The 17,878-nt window shown below is 54.5% G+C and overlaps 2 protein-coding genes across 5 annotated transcripts; both read left to right on the top strand.

The window, feature by feature from the left end:
• The first annotated feature begins 58 nt into the window (after positions 1-58).
• On the top strand, positions 59-11,630 carry EDC4 (enhancer of mRNA decapping 4). 3 transcript variants are annotated; one of them, XM_047710652.1, is made up of 29 exons: positions 60-336; positions 3,163-3,319; positions 3,655-3,766; positions 4,055-4,154; positions 4,412-4,601; positions 4,705-4,852; positions 4,939-5,043; positions 5,377-5,486; positions 5,571-5,654; positions 5,748-5,843; positions 5,934-6,036; positions 6,133-6,313; positions 6,407-6,479; positions 6,585-6,676; positions 6,755-6,942; positions 7,035-7,150; positions 7,232-7,385; positions 7,683-8,116; positions 8,201-8,305; positions 8,391-8,543; positions 8,633-8,669; positions 8,801-8,978; positions 9,093-9,248; positions 9,354-9,469; positions 9,567-9,732; positions 9,819-10,005; positions 10,098-10,317; positions 10,700-10,863; positions 11,097-11,630. In XM_047710652.1, the coding sequence occupies exons 1-29, from the start codon at positions 252-254 to the stop codon at positions 11,287-11,289; spliced, it is 4,203 nt and encodes a 1,400-aa protein (XP_047566608.1). In that variant the 5' UTR covers positions 60-251; the 3' UTR covers positions 11,290-11,630. The 3 variants fall into 3 exon arrangements, with proteins under 3 accessions (XP_047566607.1, XP_047566608.1, XP_047566609.1); XM_047710653.1 differs by lacking the exon at positions 60-336 and adding an exon at positions 400-577 and having other exon boundaries at positions 6,743-6,942; XM_047710651.1 differs by having other exon boundaries at positions 59-336; positions 8,801-9,248.
• A 136-nt stretch (positions 11,631-11,766) lies between these two features.
• On the top strand, positions 11,767-13,537 carry NRN1L (neuritin 1 like). 2 transcript variants are annotated; one of them, XM_047710655.1, is made up of 3 exons: positions 11,767-12,108; positions 12,876-12,987; positions 13,119-13,537. In XM_047710655.1, exons 1-3 carry the CDS (start codon positions 12,018-12,020, stop codon positions 13,402-13,404), a joined length of 489 nt encoding a protein of 162 aa, XP_047566611.1. In that variant the 5' UTR covers positions 11,767-12,017; the 3' UTR covers positions 13,405-13,537. The 2 variants fall into 2 exon arrangements, with proteins under 2 accessions (XP_047566611.1, XP_047566610.1); XM_047710654.1 differs by having other exon boundaries at positions 12,855-12,987; positions 13,119-13,535.
• Positions 13,538-17,878: the final 4,341 nt, after the last annotated feature.

Raw genomic sequence — 17,878 nt, 5'->3', positions numbered from 1 at the left:
GCCCGGAACCTTTCTTCTCCACCCTGCGCAGGTTCCGGGGGCCGGCGCTCCGGAGGGCCGGAAGTGGAGGCGGTTGGTGGGGCTGGTGGGGTACAGGGACGCGGCGCGGGCGGCGGTTTGCGGGCTGCGGGTGGACCGAATCGAGTGACCGGTGTCCTGCTGTCTGGCCCCGGCAGGGCTGTGCGCGGCTGCACAGTGCACGGCGGCAGAGAAACGAACGCAGGGCGGACGAGGCGCCCGAGGCGGGGCCCATGGCCTCCTCCTGCGCGAGCATCGACATCGAGGACGCCACGCAGCACCTGCGGGACATCCTCAAGCTGGACCGGCCCGCGGGGGGTGAGCCGGGACAGCGGGGGTGGGCCTTTGGCTGGCGGGCAGAAGGGCGGCGCGGGCCTCGGCCGCCCTCTGAGTCCTCAGGTCCCTCAGGTCCCTCAGGATCCATACTGCATCTTCCTGGCTGGTGAGGTAAGACGAGGGTTGGAGCGGTAAATTCCTGAGCTTGCCCGCCAAGGTTGCAGATCTGTTCTCATCCTGGGGCCGGGCCGTTCTTCCCCGTCCTTCAGCGTCTCTGCTGAAGGTGAGGTTCCTTCTCTGAATCCGCAGGGGCTCCTTCGTGTCCTGGCCCCAAGGTCTGAAGTGTACCTGGGACTAGCTCAGGTTCCTCATCCTTATACCATATAGTTCAGAGGCCTGGTCTGGGCTCTGTATGCTGAGTTTTGGGTCTAGACCTAAGCACTGTGCTGAGGAGCACTGTCACTCTCTGCAACTTGCCCTTCACTCTAGAATATAGACAACAGGCCTGCTGTTCTAAAACTGATTTTCAGGAGGTGGGTGACCCACCCCATTTTTGTGTCCTTTCTGGGATTAAACCAAATCACAGACTGCACGGCCCTGATTGGATTAGGCTACAAACATCTGTAAGCCCTGGTTTATTTTCATTCACTTAAACTTTACTTGGGCTTGCAGTGATACCTCAGAGCTGCTCCTGCCTCCAAAGATCCCCCAGAACATAGAGAACTAATGAGGTTGTAATATAATGTTGTTGTCATTGAGAAAAAGAATATTTTGGTACTGTGATGGAGACCAGGTATGTGAGGTTAGGGCTGGAAAGTGCTTGAGAACACATTTGAGAGAGAAGACAGTGTTTAAGCTAGGTGTTAATAATACAAACAGGTGATTCAGTGTCAGGAATGGCATTCTGCAAAGAAGACATAGCATGTGTGAAGGTACCAAAGTTTCCTGACAGGTTTAGGGACCTGTGAAAAGTGGTAGTGGTTGAAAGACTGGTGATGGTGGTGTGGGGTCTGCAGTGGCCACAGCTAAGAATTGGTGTTCTTCAAACCCTGTACTTAAACTTGCTGGGAGACCCATACTATACTAGCTGCTTTTGAAGCAGACACTAGTGCTCACACTGGGTGGGTTTAACTACCCCTTGCCACCTGAGGAAAATCCATCTTCTGCCTGAAACCACTGAGCAGTTCGCCCCAGACCTGGAGTCTGTGGTCCCTTTACTTGTAAGCTTGGCTTGGACCTCTCATGCTCATCAGCCCTGTGCAGACTAGACTACTCAAAGGTTTGGTAGAGTCTGGCATGGCCGGTATTTTGCAGCTTGTTTGTCTGTCCTCATGGTAGCCTGCCTGGGAAGGAGAGTGGCCAGCTTACCCCTGAGCAGCTAAAATGGCTTTGATCCAAATGAAGTGGCCTGGAGGTTTTCCACTTAATTTCTTATATATTGATTGGTACTTAATTGTCCCATTTGCCAAATAGTTCTTGCTTGTCTCCTCTGGAGGCACTGGAGGACCATGTCAGATGCCAGACTGTTTTGTGACCAGAACCTTGCCATGTTTTTCTTTTTTCTTTTCTTTTTTTTTTTTTTTTTTAAGATTTATTTGTTTATTTGACAGAGATCACAAGCAGAGAGGCAGGCGGAGAGGAGGGGGGAGGCAGGCTCCCCGCTGAGCAGAGAACCCGATTGAGAGCTCCATCCCAGGACCCTGGAATCATGACCTGAGCCGAAGGCAGACACATAGCGACTGAGCCACCCAGGCGTCCCTTGCCATGTTTTTCAATGTGGGGCCCTAGTCTCCGTGTCACCTGGGAGCTTTAGGGTGGTGCCTGAGCCTGTGAGGGTGTTTGAAATAGCTAATGGCAAACAAATGAAATGCTGCTTTTCCTGACTACCCATCCTGTCCTAGAGTTTCTCTCCACTTTGTCCAACTCCTTCATTTTCTTTTGAAGTTACCTGCCCAAGGTGACTTCTTCTGAACCACTTCTTTGAGAGGCAAGTTGCTTTCTTTCTTACTTCCACATCTTATCAGTGTCCTTTCATACCTTAAGAGCCCATCTTCCCTTCTCTACCATCTATCATTATCTTGGTTTAGGACCTGGTATATCTTAATTAAATTCTTAATTATTCTACATGCTGCCTTACAGCAGTCATTCTTTTTTTTTTTTTTTTAAAGACTTGATTTATTTGACAAGTAGAGATCACAAGCAGGCAGAGAGGCAGACAGAGAGAGAGAGGAGGAAACAGGCTCCCTGCTGAGCAGAGAGCCCGATTCAAGGCTCGATCCCAAGACCCTAGGATCATGACCTGAGCTGAAGGCAGAGACTTTAACCCACTGAGCCACCCAGGCGCCAGAGCAGTCATTCTTTTCGCAATAGCAGACTATGTCACCTTCCTGTTTAAAACTGTGTGGCTCTTAGTGCCACAGGGAGAATTTAAGCACCCAAGCTTCATATCTGAGATCTCTGTGACTTGTTTTCCCTCCCTCTTTCTTACATTTGTGTGTTCCAGCCACACTGGCTCTGATTGACCTCCTTAATGAAGTCTCTACTGACCCTATCCATGCCTTCCCTCAGTACAGAGTCCCTCTGTGCTAATTTGGACGTAAATATTAATTGGCTTCACAGGATTCTTGATGGCTTTACTCTTCCCTTAGGTAGAAGAGCCACATGCATGTCTTTGGTCCTGGCAGAGATTGTGTTAACTGTCAGTGCTTATGGAACAAAAGATGAACCAAGCGTCCTCCTCCCCACAGACATGGCTCCCTCAGTTGAATGTTCCCAGAGTACCTCATGGTTCTTAAATGAAGTTCTGCAGGAGGAGAGGCCAGTGGGCAGGTGGAACAACCTCATCAGGGTGGACCTTTCTGTCCCCAGGTCCCAGTGCAGAGAGTCAGCGCCCATCTAATGCCTACAATGGGGATCTCAACGGGCTTCTTGTCCCAGACCCCCTCTGCTCAGGTGATAGTACTTCAGCAAACAAGCCTGGTCTCCGTGCCATGCCACCTATTAACCTTCAGGAAAAGCAGGTCATGTGAGTGTCTGGGAAATGGCAGTGGTGGTGTTGGGGTCTTGGGGGTGGTGCACTTAACCACGGCATATTTGTACTAGGATGAGGGGCAAGGACAAACTCAAGAGCGTGGGCTGGATCTGAAGTTTGGGCTTCCATTTTAGCATGGAAGTAGGCCCATTACTGAGGAGGGAGGTGAGAGCAAAGGGAGCTGTGGCTTGGGGACCAGTGGATCAGGCAGAGTTGAGAATCTGGGACTTGACACCTTCACCAGAGTGTTTGTATTCTCTTCCCCTCCCAACCCTGCCCATTGAGACTTTACGGGAACAGGAGTCAAGCTTGTGCACTCCTCCCCCTAGCTGCCTCACAGGAGATGACAGCTCTACATGCATCGGGATTTTGGCCAAGGAGGTGGAGATTGTGGCCAGCAGTGACTCTAGCATCTCAAGCAAAGCACGGGGTAGCAACAAGGTGGGCACCACGACATTGTGGCATGTATGGTGGATGCGGGCACAGTCAGCCTCTCCCTCCCTTCTCCCATGCGGCCAGTTACTGTGAGGATCACCTTGACAGGTAGTGTGCCTCAGTCTCAGGAAGCCAGGGTTAACTGCCAGATCTCTGTGGGAATCTGGCCCTAAGAGTTATGACTAGGCTGACACTTGTGGCCTATCCTTTCCCGGGATGCCGGGAACCAACTGGGCCCTGGCAGATCTACCTTAGCCCTCAGCCTCTATGACCTTCTTCACCCTTTATTCTCAGGTGAAAATCCAGCCTGTGGCCAAGTATGACTGGGAACAGAAATACTACTATGGCAACCTTATTGCTGTGTCCAACTCCTTCTTGGCCTATGCCATTCGGGGTGAGTAGGGGCAGGATTGAGGAGGGAGGTGTTTTGCTCAAAGCCCCAGAGATGCAGATCCAGTGTTGGACCACTCAGCCCTTAGGGTGTGACAGAAGGCTTGTCTGTTCCGCCCCACCTCTGACAGGCCTTGGGGATCCGAGGGGGAAAACCGAGTTTGAGACTGGTAGTGGCACTGAGGCAGGCAAGGGCAGGGCGTCTCTGCTGCTGCCTGGGCCTGGATAGTTCCTCAGGGCCTCCTTCTCTTCTGATTCCAGCTGCCAACAATGGCTCGGCGATGGTGCGGGTGATCAGTGTCAGCACTTCAGAGCGGACCCTGCTCAAGGGCTTCACAGGCAGTGTGGCTGATTTGGCCTTTGCACACCTCAATTCCTCCCAGCTGGCCTGCCTGGATGAGGCAGGCAACCTGTTCGTGTGGCGCTTGGCTCTGGTTAATGGCAAAATTCAGTATCCTTTCCCTGGGGTGGGGTGGGGGACTGTAGAAAGGTGGGTGGGGCAGGGGCTGCCAGACGTTGTCATCCACCTGTTTAGCCCTTAACACCGTGCTCAGAGAAGAGATCTTGGTCCACATCCAGCAGCCAGAGGGCACACCACTGAACCACTTCCGCAGGATCATCTGGTGCCCCTTCATCCCAGAGGAGAGTGAGGACTGCTGTGAGGAGGGCAGCCCTACGGTGGCTCTGTTGCATGAGGACCGGGTAAGGGAGCCAGGCATAGGAAGAGAGAAGGGCTCAGAGCAGCCATGGTGTGGGCAGAGGCTGAACGCTCACCTTGTACCCTCCAGGCTGAGGTGTGGGATCTGGACATGCTCCGCTCCAACCACAGCACTTGGCCCGTGCGTGTCAGCCAGATCAAGCAAGGCTTCATCGTGGTAAAAGGCCACAGCACTGTAAGCCTGCCCCTGACTGCTCCCCGCCCCTGCTACCCTCCCCCCTTTCCTCATGCCCCTCATCTCATTCCCGAGCCCCCACTTGCTCAGGTGGCTTTGCCGGCACTGCCCCGGGAACTCTGAACACAAAGTGAGCCTCAGTTATAGAGTGTACATCTAACCTGCTGCGCCCTGGGGGGCTGGTGTTCTGTGCAGCCCCCCATTTAGGGAGGCTTTCGTATACATGTACACATCCGCTCTGGGCCAGCTCAGCTCACTACCATCCTCACTGGAGAAGGACTTGCTCCGACCCCAAGTCAGGTGACAAAGCAAGGCTGTTTGGTTTCTTCCCAGTGCCTGAGTGAAGGGGCCCTCTCACCTGATGGGACTGTCCTGGCTACTGCAAGCCATGATGGCTTTGTCAAGTTCTGGCAGATCTACATCGAGGGGCAGGATGAGCCAAGGTATGCAGGGACTGAGGGACCAAGACCCCCCACCCAGGTGAGGGCGAGATCATTCACTCAGGTCCCTCATCGGCCTTCTTCCAGGTGTCTGCATGAGTGGAAGCCTCATGATGGGCGGTCCCTTTCCTGCCTCCTGTTCTGTGACAACCACAAGAAACAGGACCCTGAGTGCGTGAGTGGGCAGGCAGGTGGGTGGTGGACTGGACCTTGGTTCTCCAGTAGGGGGCCCAGCCAGTGATTCGATACCTTGCTGCTTTGCAGAGTCCCTTTCTGGAGGTTCCTCATCACTGGTGCTGACCAGAATCGGGAGCTAAAGATGTGGTGCACGGTGTCCTGGACCTGCCTGCAGACCATTCGGTAAGCAGAGGCTGGGCAGGGGCAGTAGGGTGACAGATGGGGGTTCTTTTCACTCTCTGTCTCATTAATCCTGCCTCCTGGGCCCCACAGCTTCTCCCCAGATATCTTCAGCTCAGTGAGTGTGCCCCCCAGCCTCAAGGTTTGTCTGGACCTGTCAGCCGAATACCTTATTCTCAGCGATGTGCAACGGAAGGTAGGCTGTGGTGGGGCAACCCAGGCAAAGCTGGCATCGTCAGGGAGGCAAGGGTGTCGGGCCTCTAGCCCCGCCGTGAGTGCCCTGTGTGTACAGGTCCTGTACGTGATGGAGCTGCTACAGAACCAGGAGGAGGGCCGTGCCTGCTTCAGCTCCATCTCTGAGTTCCTGCTCACCCACCCCGTGCTGAGCTTCGGTATCCAGGTTGTGAGTCGCTGCCGACTGCGGCACACTGAGGTGCTGCCTGCCGAGGAGGAGAACGACAGCCTAGGGGCTGGTGAGCTGCTCAGGGTTTAGGAAACATGTTTGTCTGTAGGGAAGTATGGAGGCATAGAGGGCCAGGGCTTAGTTGTCCACACTGTCTTTGTAGATGGGACCCACGGAGCTGGTGCCATGGAGTCTGCAGCCGGTGTGCTCATCAAACTCTTCTGTGTGCATACTAAGTGAGTGTGTTGGGGAATCCTGTCTCTGCCCTGTTTGTACCCCTCCACACCCTACTGATGCTGGCCTCTTTGAGCTCTCCTATTCTTACTCTTCTCCGCCTACAGGGCACTGCAGGATGTGCAGATCCGTTTCCAGCCGCAGTTGAACCCTGATGTGGTGGCCCCACTCCCCACCCACACTGCCCATGAGGACTTCGGTGAGTGAGGTGTAAGAGGGAGGCAGCTTAGACTGACCAGGGTCTGAGATCTGACTCAAGTGGCAGCTTTCTTCACAGCATTTGGAGAGTCTCGGCCTGAACTGGGCTCTGAGGGCCTGGGGTCATCTACCCAAGGATCCCAGCCTGACCCCCGACGCATAGTGGAGCTGCCTGCGCCAGCCGACTTCCTCAGTCTGAGCAGTGAGACCAAGCCCAAGCTGATGACACCTGACGCCTTCATGACACCTAGCACCTCCCTGCAGCAGGTGTGCTGGGGGAGGGGTGTGGGGCTCAGGGCAGGGCGACCAAGGAATCCCCCACCTGTGGGCCATGGCCTCAGTCCCCTGCCTCTCCCCAGATCACTGTGTCCCCCAGCAGCAGCAGCAGCAGCTCCAGCTCCAGCTCCAGCTCCTCCTCTCTTACAGCTGTGTCTGCCATGAGCAGTACATCAGCTGTGGATCCCTCCTTGCCCAGGTGAAGCGAGGGTCAGAGTTGGGGGAGGGCAGGGGCTGGTGCCAGGTTCTGGCTGCTATACCTCAGCCTTCCTGCCACCAGGCCACCTGAGGAGCTGACCTTGAGCCCCAAGTTGCAGCTGGACGGCAGTCTGACCATGAGCAGCAGCAGCAGCCTGCAGGCAAGCCCACGCAGCCTCTTGCCCAGCCTGCTCCCAGGTCCAGCTGACAAACTGACTCCCAAAGCACCTGGGCAGGTGTGTGTGTGGGTGTGTATGAAGTGCAGGGTGGCAGGTATGTGGTAGCAGGAAGCTTGGGGGCCCTTTCCTCCCACAGTGCCTGAGGGCTTTCCCTGAGGTCATCCCAGCCTCCCCTGGTCCCTGGAGGGCGGCTTCTCAGCCTGTGTCCATCCCCACCTCCTCTTCTCTTGGGCTGTGGGATTTTTGACGTGCATCTCCCTTCTCCACCGTCCCATCCCTGCAGATGGCAGGCCTCATCTGTGCTCCCGCTTCCCCACGTCCCACTGTCTAAGTCCCATCTTTGCTCTACCTCAGGTGCCTGCTGCTGCTTCTGCACTGTCACTGGAGCTGCAGGAAGTGGAACCCCTGGGGCTACCCCAGGCTTCTCCCAGCCGCACCCGCTCCCCTGATGTTATTTCCTCAGCTTCCACTGCCCTGTCCCAGGATATCCCTGAGATCGCATCCGAGGCCCTGTCCCGTGGTTTTGTCTCTTCTGCTCCTGAGGGTCTTGAACCAGACAGTATGGCCTCAGCTGCCTCAGCACTCCACCTGCTGTCCCCACGGCCCCGGCCAGGGCCTGAGCTTGGCTCCCAGCTTGGCCTGGATGGAGGCCCTGGGGATGGGGATCGGCATAGTACCCCTTCCCTTTTGGAGGCAGCATTGACCCAGGAGGCCACAGCCCCTGACAATCAGGTTTGGCCTACGGCACCAGACATAACTCGTGAGACCTGCAGCAGCCTGGCAGAGAGGTGAGGAACCTGGGAGGGGAGTGGGCGCTGGTGGGAGGTGTTTCAGATAGCATCATCCGCTGTTGAGTTGGCCTGTTCCTTCAGTCCCAGGAACGGCCTCCAGGAGAAGCACAAGAGCCTGGCCTTCCACCGACCACCTTATCACCTGCTGCAGCAACATGACAGCCAGGACGCCAGTGCTGAGCAAAGGTAGGTGCCACCCTACGTTGTTCCTCTCGTGAGGGAGGGCTGGTAAGTGGGTCGGTGCTGATTTTTCTCCCTCCCCTTTCTCCAGTGACCATGATGATGAGGTTGCTAGCCTTGCCTCTGCTGCAGGGGGCTTTGGCACCAAAGTTCCCACTCCACGGCTACCGGCCAAGGACTGGAAGACCAAGGGTTCTCCTCGAGCCTCACCTAAGCTTAAGAGAAAGGGCAAGAAAGATGACGGGTACGGGGTGGGGTCCTGTGGCCAGGGAGAGGGGTGGTTCTCCGGCTGCCCTGCCTGACGCAGCCTGAGGTGCTTCTTGTCCATGGCAGGGATTCAGCTGTGGGATCCCGGCTCATGGAGCACCAGGTCAGTGAAGTAACAGCCTTTCTATTTCTGGGACAACTCCTGTGAGGATGGGGAAGAGCTCTGGGCCCTTCCCTGGTCTGGTGTGTGGGAATGTGTGGGTCAGGCATCATCTGACTCGGTGCTCTTGGCAGGTGGCAGACCCTCCTGAGGACTGGCCAGCACTAATTTGGCAACAGCAGAGAGAGTTGGCGGAGCTGCGACACAGCCAAGAAGAGTTGCTGCAGCGTCTTTGCACCCAGCTGGAAGGCCTGCAGAGCGCTGTCACGGGCCACGTAGAACGCGCCCTGGAGTCGCGGCATGAGCAGGAGCGTATCCTTATGGGTCATGGCTCAGTGTGGCAGAGGGGTGGGGACAGCAGCAGCATTCTTGGCCCAGGAATGGATGCGGGACCTGCCCCAGGCCTGTTCCTTAGCTGCAGTGCAGAGCGGCGGCTGGAGCGGGCGCTGGCTGAGGGGCAGCAGCGGGGTGGGCAGCTGCAGGAGCAGCTGACACAGCAGCTGTCCCAGGCGCTGTCTTCAGCCGTAGCTGGGCGGCTGGAGCGCAGCATACGGGATGAGATCAAGAAGACAGTGCCCCCGTGTGAGTTTGGCATGGAGACTTCTGGGTGGGCCAGGTGGGAGTGGGGCTTCCTGTCTGTCAGGCTGCCTTTCGTGGCTCCACCTGTTCCTCTTCATCCTGCCCCAGGTGTCTCCAGGAGTCTGGAGCCAGTGGCAGGCCAGCTGAGCAACTCAGTGGCCACCAAGCTCACTGCCGTGGAGGGTAGCATGAAAGAGAATATCTCCAAGCTGCTGAAGTCCAAGGTGCTGTAGGGCCCAAGATGAGGGGGGCTGGTAGTTGGTGGGCCTGGTCGTATCAGCTTGGGCTTAGCCTTTAACTCAGCTCTCCCTCTACCCCCAGAACTTGACAGATGCCATTGCCCGAGCAGCTGCAGACACATTACAGGGGCCAATGCAGGCTGCCTACCGTGAAGCCTTTCAGAGTGTGGTGCTGCCGGCGTTTGAGAAGAGCTGCCAGGCCATGTTCCAGCAGATCAATGATAGCTTCCGACTGGGCACGCAAGAGTGTGAGTGGGGTCATATGCCTCAAGGTGGGAGGGGCTGTCCCTCTCTCCCCAGCCAGCCCTCTCATGCTCCTGTGGTCACCTCTCAGACTTGCAGCAGCTGGAGAGCCACATGAAGAGCCGGAAGGCACGAGAACAGGAGGCACGGGAGCCTGTGTTGGCCCAGCTGCGGGGCCTAGTCAGCACACTGCAGGGTGCCACCGAGCAGATGGCGGCCACCGTGTCTAGCAGCGTTCGGGCTGAGGTGCAGCACCAGCTGCACGTGGCTGTGGGCAGGTGTGTGGGCAGGGTATTGGGCGAGGTGCTGGGTTTGAAAAGCGCCAGACCAGACTTCCTGTCTGTCTCATCTCCCTCACTTCCCTTTGCAGCCTACAGGAGTCCATTTTAGCACAGGTACAGCGCATTGTTAAGGGTGAGGTGAGTGTAGCACTCAAGGAGCAACAGGCTGCCGTCACGTCTAGCATCATGCAGGCCATGCGTTCCGCTGCTGGCACACCCGTCCCCGCCGCCCACCTCGATTGCCAGGCCCAGCAAGCCCATATCCTGCAGCTGCTGCAGCAGGGCCACCTCAATCAGGCCTTCCAGCAGGTATGCCGCCCAGTGGGTCGAGGTAAGGGTCAGGTGTCTTCTGACAGGGCACACACACCATACTCTACCCGCCAGGCTCTGGGTGCTCCAGCCCCAGTACACTGTTCTTGGTTGCCTTTGGCTTCAGACCGTTTCCCCTACTTTCCCCTCTGCCTGGACCCTTTCTTTCTACCTAACACCTTCCTTGCTTCATGACCATCCTTTTTAGGAAACCTTTCCTGATCCCCCAGAGTAACAACACAGCTCTCTATGACTGTCTCTGGGCCCCTGAGCACACCCCCGCCGCCCCCCTGGAGCCCTCAGTACCCTACTCTGGTCATCCACGGCCAGCCAAGCAGGTATTCCCTTCTGACCTTGGCTGTAAACACTGTTCTCTTCCTAGGCCCTGACAGCTGCTGACCTGAACCTGGTGCTGTATGTGTGTGAAACTGTGGACCCAGGGCAGGTTTTTGGGCAGCCACCCTGCCCACTCTCCCAGCCTGTGCTCCTTTCCCTCATCCAGCAGCTGGCCTCTGACCTTGGTACTCGAACTGATCTCAAGCTCAGGTGAGTGGACTCAGGGATCAGGAGACAGGTTGGGGTGGAGATGGAGAAGCGGTTCAAACAGAGACTCTTGCCTGACTCTGCTTCCTAATTTTTCTCCCCCAGTCCCTTCTGTGCCCACCCATCTCTGGCTTTGAGGCCCCCCCTTTGTCAGCAGTCCCTCTGGGCCTCGGTGCCACCAGGGGGCGCTTGCATCTGCTGGAGCCCACCTGTTTCTTGTCTTTCTTCCACCACAGCTACCTGGAAGAGGCTGTGATGCACCTGGACCACAGTGACCCCATTACTCGGGACCACATGGGCTCTGTCATGGCCCAGGTGCGCCAGAAGCTCTTCCAGTTCCTTCAGGCTGAGCCACACAACTCACTTGGTAAAGTGGCCCGGCGTCTCAGCCTCATGCTGCACGGCCTTGTAACCCCTAGCCTCCCTTAGCTAAGCCTGCCTTGCTCAGAGTTGGAGAGGCACTGAAGGCCAGCAGACAGGCCTAGGCCAAAGCAGGGTCATGTCTACCCTTTTTCCTGCTCAGGCTCCCCCCTTGGGGGTGTTTGAAGGGAGAGCACTGGCTGTGGTCTACAGGTTGTGGTAGCCAGCGGGTTTAGGCTGGGCCCAGGGTGGGTACTGTGCCTTCTTGGGTTCTGCCGTGCCTGGAGCATGACCCTCGAGATCGTGACACCACTTGAGTTGCATTTTCCATGTTCCTTTTTACCTCCGATTTGGATCTTTTTGTTTTTGAAAAATATTGAGAAATTCAATTAAATGCTTTTGGAATAAAATGGAGTATGTGTGTGCTTTTGGTGTAACTTTGATAGGAGCCTCTGTTCTCTCCCCTCTCTCTTCCCTGTGTTGGAGCTCTGTCTAGACTAAGCCCGGTGCCCGGACACCCACTCTCATCTACATAGCTGCCCTCCCAGATCCCCTCTCCATTTCTGAGACAAGGGCCCTGAGGTCAGCTCTGCAATTGCCTTGTTGCCAGCTCTTCTCTCTGGGGTCCCTCCCCCCCTTGCTGATCTGAGTACTAGGGCGGGGCTGCCCAGCTGACTTTGGGCCCCGCCCCCAGCTCCCATCCAATCACAGTCCCTTCTTTCGGGGGCTGGGCCGAAGGGCTCTGCTTCCAAGCTGCTAGCTCCAGCACTAGGCTCCCAGCCGGGGATGATGCGGGGATGATGCACGGCTACTGCTCCTGTCACCACCGCCAGCGACTGCCCCGAGCTTCCGGTGTGCTGGGGCTGTTGCGGCTGTTGCTACCGCTCGGTGAGTGCGGGAGTGCTGGATCGGGCTTAGCGCTGTGTGGCACACCCTCTCCCCAGTCTAGGTATAGGGCCTGTGAGAGCTGAGGCCCAGCCTTCCTGGGCCCTGGGAACCAGGCTGGAGTGGAGGTGCGACGGCTTCAGGGAGGGGTAATACGTGCCAGTGGCTTCAGGATGCAAAATGGGCATGACCTGACATCTAGTCATGGGGAAAGGACCCCAAAGTTCCACATCGCCCATTCCAGTAAAGGGAGACCTAGGCTCTCGTGGCACCCCTAGTCCAACCGTGGGGCCCCTGAGGCCCTCTCTTAGGGTCTGATCTGGATCCCGACCCTGCCTCTCCTGCTGTCCCTGGCAGAGAACACCAGTTTGGGTATGGGGGTGGGATCGTCAAGTGAAGTTTGTCCAGCCTGCAGGACAGTTAAGGGAGCCTGTAGCCCTCATCTCCATGCTCTGACTCTTTCACTTGGACCATCCTCACCTCACCTGTGACCCTAGAAGTTCAGAGGAAGAGTCAACCCCTTGGGACAGGACACCTTACCCCCTCTCCACATACCCTGTACAGATTGTGCCTGGGGGGAGCCAATGCAGGTGGATCACCAGATGTGCCCGTTGGTTCCCTTGGGTGCCTCTGTTTGACGCTGAGTCACGTCCCCCAAGCACACGCAGGTAAACAAGCCCCTGGGGGCTTGACGGTGAAGGGGGGCGGGGCTGCTCATCCTATCAACCACTCTCCACCCCCACCCCTAGTCCTTGTATCTCCCCTGGCAGCAGCTGCAACGGGCCCAGGGGGCTGTGACACCATATACCAGGGGTTTGCTGAGTGTCTCATCCGCTTGGGGGACGGCATGGGCCTTGGAGGCGAGCTGGACACTGTCTGCAGGTAAGATCAGGTGTGAAGATGCCTGCCTAACTGTGGGAACCCCCCGCCACCCTGGGGCCTGAACCTTTATTCTTCCCATTACAAAAGCCTCTTTGCCCCACCTAATTACCCTAACCCCAAGCCTTTAACAGGTCTTGGAATGACTTCCACGTCTGTGCCTCCCAAGTCCTGTTGCGCTGCCCAGAGGAGGCTGCTGCTGTGTGGGAGTCACTACAGCAAGAAGCTCGCCAGGCCCCGCACCCAGATAACTTGCATGTTCTCTGCGGCACCCCTGTGCGTATCAGGGAGCATGGCATAGGCCCTGAGACCAACCAGGAGACGCTGCAGGCAAGAGCATCTGCACCCACCCCAGCCCCGACGCCCCCACTGCTGGCGGCTGCTCTGGCGCTCGCCTGCCTTCTAGGGCCTCTGGCCTAGCCAGTCTGGTGGAGTAGCAGCACCCCTGCCTCCTACCCTGCTCTGGTAGCTGCTCTCAGGGCTCTACACAGTGCCCTTGGCTTTCATTAAAGGTATTTATATTTGTACTAAGCTCCTTTCTTTCTTCTGGCCATTGCCAGCCCCGCTTTGTTGGGGCGGAGCCTCCAGAAGCTGATCTCCGGGGATGGATGGGCAGGGCCCATGGCCACCACAGGGGACTCAATCTTTCTACTTAAAGATACTCATTTCCCAGGGCTGGCTGTGCAGAGTTTTCCATCGTGTGCAGGTTCTAGGAGCTATGGTGGTGACCCGAAATCTTCTGGAATGCATAGCCTTCCTCTCTTCTCTTGGGCTGGCATTTCTCCCCAAGTCTGCCCCTCCTATTCTGGCCCCCATGGGCATGTGAGGGGGTGAATTGTACCAGCCCACCCCATCCCCACGTTTGTTCCAGCCTCCATGTTCCTTCCATCTCTGCTAACTATGTCTTAGCCTTCAAGACAGATTAAGTGCTCTGTCCTCTCCCTCTCTGGTGTCCTGGTCTACCTGAGGGGAAGCTGTTCCAGGAGATGGGGAGTCCTTGTTTGGGTCTATATTCAAGTCCCTAAGGTGACCTGATGCTGCAGAAACTGGGGTTATGATGAGGGTTCCTCTGGCCTCTCATGTACCCAAGCTTCTTCTTTGAGAAGAGGTATGCAGTGTGACGTCAATAATCCCAGAAGACTTTCTGGAAGCATGGAACGAGTGTGTGATGTGTGAGGAAACCCTCTTCATCCTGGTGGAGAGAGGCAAGAATCCACATGGGCAGAATCCTGAGGGAAGGAGGAGTCCTCAGAGAGGGTGAAAAGCTCTCTCAATCAATCCTCTACCACCACCTCTAGGACCTTACTCCAACCCACCACTCCATGACTTGGGTGGGCAGTGCCATGGCCTCACTGACTTCTGCTCTCATCCCCTCTGCTTTATTCTCCTTTTTTTTTTTTTTTAATTTAGAACCAATTCCCAAGTTAAAGCTCCTTTGCATTGTCTATGCAGCCCTACCTAAGCCAGCTCTGCCCACAGTTCAGTCCACTCCTGCAACTCCCCTCTGTCTAAGCCTGGAGCAGGGATCTACCTACTTAGTCCTTGGCATCAGGGGAGACTTCAGGGAAGACATGTTATAGGGAGTGATAAGGGAGGTGAGGATGTGGGACTTAACAGGTGGTGGAGGAGAGATGGGCTGAGTTGGAGAGGACTTTACAAGAGGAGCCCAAAGGAATCAGGGTAGGAACCTAGAGCTTGGTAGACTAGGTTTACACTAAAGCCCATGCTGGGGGACTGCTGCCTCCAGGACTGAATAAGCCTAATTGAACCCTTCCTTGTTTGGCTCCAGGGTGACAGGAGCCTCCAGAGACCTCCATCCTTGTGTATAGCAGCCCTACTTCATCCGTTCTTGCCAAACATCATCCGATTCCAGTTAGCTCAGATACCTCTGTTAACTCTGTCTGCCCAACGTTTGCTCCTCTGCTCCATTCACTTTTATCTCCACTTTTATCTCCCAACCAGTCATTACCCATCTTCTCACATGACCCAAAGGAGAAAATTCCTTCCACATCTGCCCCACTCTGACCACCAGAATTTTCCAGAAGGAAAGGCCAGGCTATTATCCCTTTGGGTCTTTTTTTTTTTCTTCAAGGTTTTATTTATTTGTTCGGCAGAGAGAGAGAGCGCGGGTGCAAAAGTGGGGAACAGCAGAGGGGAGAAGGAGAAGCAGGCTCTGCTGAACAGGCAGCATGATGTGGGGCTCAATCCCAGACCTGAGCAGAAGGCATGTGCTTAACCAACTGAGCCACCCAGGTGCACACCCCCACCACACCCTTTTGGGTCTTTGTACATTCATTCTCTGTACTCAGAATACCTTTCCCCATACCCTCCTGGTGAACTCCTTTTCTTGCTCAGTATCACTTCCTTCCTAATCCTGACTCCACACCTGAATCAGAAGCCTCCTACAGGTCCACACAGCTCCCCAGTTGTCTTCTGTCTCAGTACTAATAACACTGGCTTGCTACTATCTCGGTCCAGGTCAAAATTCCCCACTCTGGACTCCCCAGGGGTTCTATGTCTCTAGCACCCCACTTAGGGCTGGGTATAAAGAGTACACTTGTAGAAGTATGTGGAATCAAAGACAGAATCTCTAAGCCCAGCACAGAAAGTGTTATAGTCAGTAAGAGCTTGGACTGAGAATGACCTCAGCACTGAGAATGCGTCATTTGGGGAAGCCCCCTAACCTAGTTTGGGCATACTTTGGGAAGGATGATGCTGAGAATCCAGACCTGGAAAGTCTTCTCACAGCCCCTCTTGGTGGGTGGGCAGGAGCAGCCTGCTTCTAGGAGCTGGGGCCCAACTCCTTTGGCCAGCCATCCAGGGGATTACCATCCTCCTGCTGTGACCTACTTTACCCTGGTTTTTGCTCCCTAAGTCCCCGCTCTTCCCTGGAATGAGTGACCTGGAGTGTGTGCATGGGGGTGGGGACGGAATCTGCTTTCTGGCCAGGGGCTTAAGAGCTTTGTTTATCCCAGAGCTGGAGGAGAGGGGTGAGCTGATGGCCAGACAGGGCCCTGGACACATCTGCACAGGCCAGAGCATAACGGTGATGGATCTTACCGTTATGTGTGTCTCACATTTACAGCTCTATGGACATGGAATACCTTATTGTTCAGGGGAGAGACTGGGGCTGAATGTCCTGAACCTAGTCCCTCTGCATCAACATGACTCTGTGTTCTTTGCCAGAGTCCAGACAAGCATCTACCAGTAGCAAGGGCCCAATAAATACTTGTTGGATTAATTTGCTGAGTGTCTGTAAAATTGAGGTGTTGTGTGTGAATTTTTTTTTAAAGATTTTATTTATTTATTTGACAGACAGAGATCACAAGCAGGCACAGAGGCAGGCAGAGAGAGAGAGGAGGAAGCAGGCTGCCTGCTGAGCAGAGAGCCTGATGTGTGTGAATTTTTTAAAATGATTTTATTTATTAGAGAGAGAGCATGAGCAGGGGGAGGGGGAGAAGGAGAAGCAGACTCCCTGCTGAGCAGGGAGCCCAATGTGGGGCTCCATGCTGGGACTCCAGGATCATGAACTGAGCTGAAGGCAGACGCTCAAGCTCAACCAACTGAGCCACCCAGGCGCCCTATTGTGTGTGAATTTCTAAGCCCCACCAACCCTAGAATTCCATATTACTTTTAACCTTCACAACAACTCTGTGGGGTCAGGATTATGATCCCCATAAAACAGAAGAAAAATGAGGCTTAAGGAGGAGAGATGTCTTGCCTAACTAAGGTAACACAGCTGTGAAAGTGTCAGAGCTTGGGCTATGATCCCAGGTTTGTTTGACCCCAAAGTAATGCCCTTAATCAATAGACTTTTGAGAGAGATTTTTTTTTTCTTTTGGAGTTGGGGGGGAACAATGATTTTTAAAGGTGTTTTGTAATTTTTAATTTTCTTAAATTCAGTTAACCAACACACAGTACCTCATTAGTTTCAGATGTAGTGTTCAACAATTCATCAGTTACATATAACACCCAGTACTCATCATATCACGTGCCCTCCTTAATGCCCATCACCAGGTTACTCCATCCCCTCCTCATGCCTCCCATCTCCCAAAGGTGTTTTTTTAAATAAAACTTTTTATGAAACTCTGCTATATAAAACATCGTGATGTGTTTTTTTTGTTTTTTTTTTTTTAAAGATTTTATTCATTTATCTGACAGACAGAGATCACAAGTAGGCAGAGAGGCAGGCAGAGAGAGAGGAAGGGAAGCAGGCTCCCTGCTGAACAGAGAGCCAGACGCGGGGCTCGATCCCAGGACCCCGGGATCATGACCTGGGCCAAAGGCAGAGGCTTAACCCACCGAGCCACCCAGGCGCCCCAAAACATCGTGATGTTTTATTGGTTAATTTATTTTTAGATTTAAAGTATAGCATTATACAGTAAATTAAAGATAATTTCATGTATAAAGTAAATAATAAATATATTTTAAAAGATTTATTTATATATATATTTATTTGATAGAGATCACAAGTAGGCAGAAAGGCAGAGAGAGAGGGAGAAGCAGACCCCCCTGCTGAGCAGAAAGCCCGATGCGGGGCTCGATCCCAGGACTCTGGGATCACGACCCGAGCTGAAGGCAGAGGCTTTAACCCACTGAGCCACCCAGGTGCCCCAATAATAAATATTTTAACAAATGAACAAACAGAAATGAAGTAGATGGAAGGAGGTTACAACGCCCTTATTACCTCCGGCATCTACTCCGCCCCCTCCCCCGCAATCTGGGATTATTGTAAAGTAGTGAGATAATTCTGATCGTCTAGAGAAATCTTAATGGTAACATTTTTAAAAATCTACTTGATTTGTAGTCTCAGAATACACTTACATTTAATAACAACAAAAAAAAATTAAAACAAAAAACCGTTACTCCGAAGTTAGCCCAGGACTAACGTCAC

Source organism: Lutra lutra, chromosome 17, assembly GCF_902655055.1.
Source record: "Lutra lutra chromosome 17, mLutLut1.2, whole genome shotgun sequence".
Taxonomy (NCBI): Eukaryota; Metazoa; Chordata; class Mammalia; order Carnivora; family Mustelidae; genus Lutra; species Lutra lutra.
The sequence above is the reverse complement of the archived record's forward strand: the minus strand, read 5'-3'. Positions and strand labels throughout refer to the sequence as shown.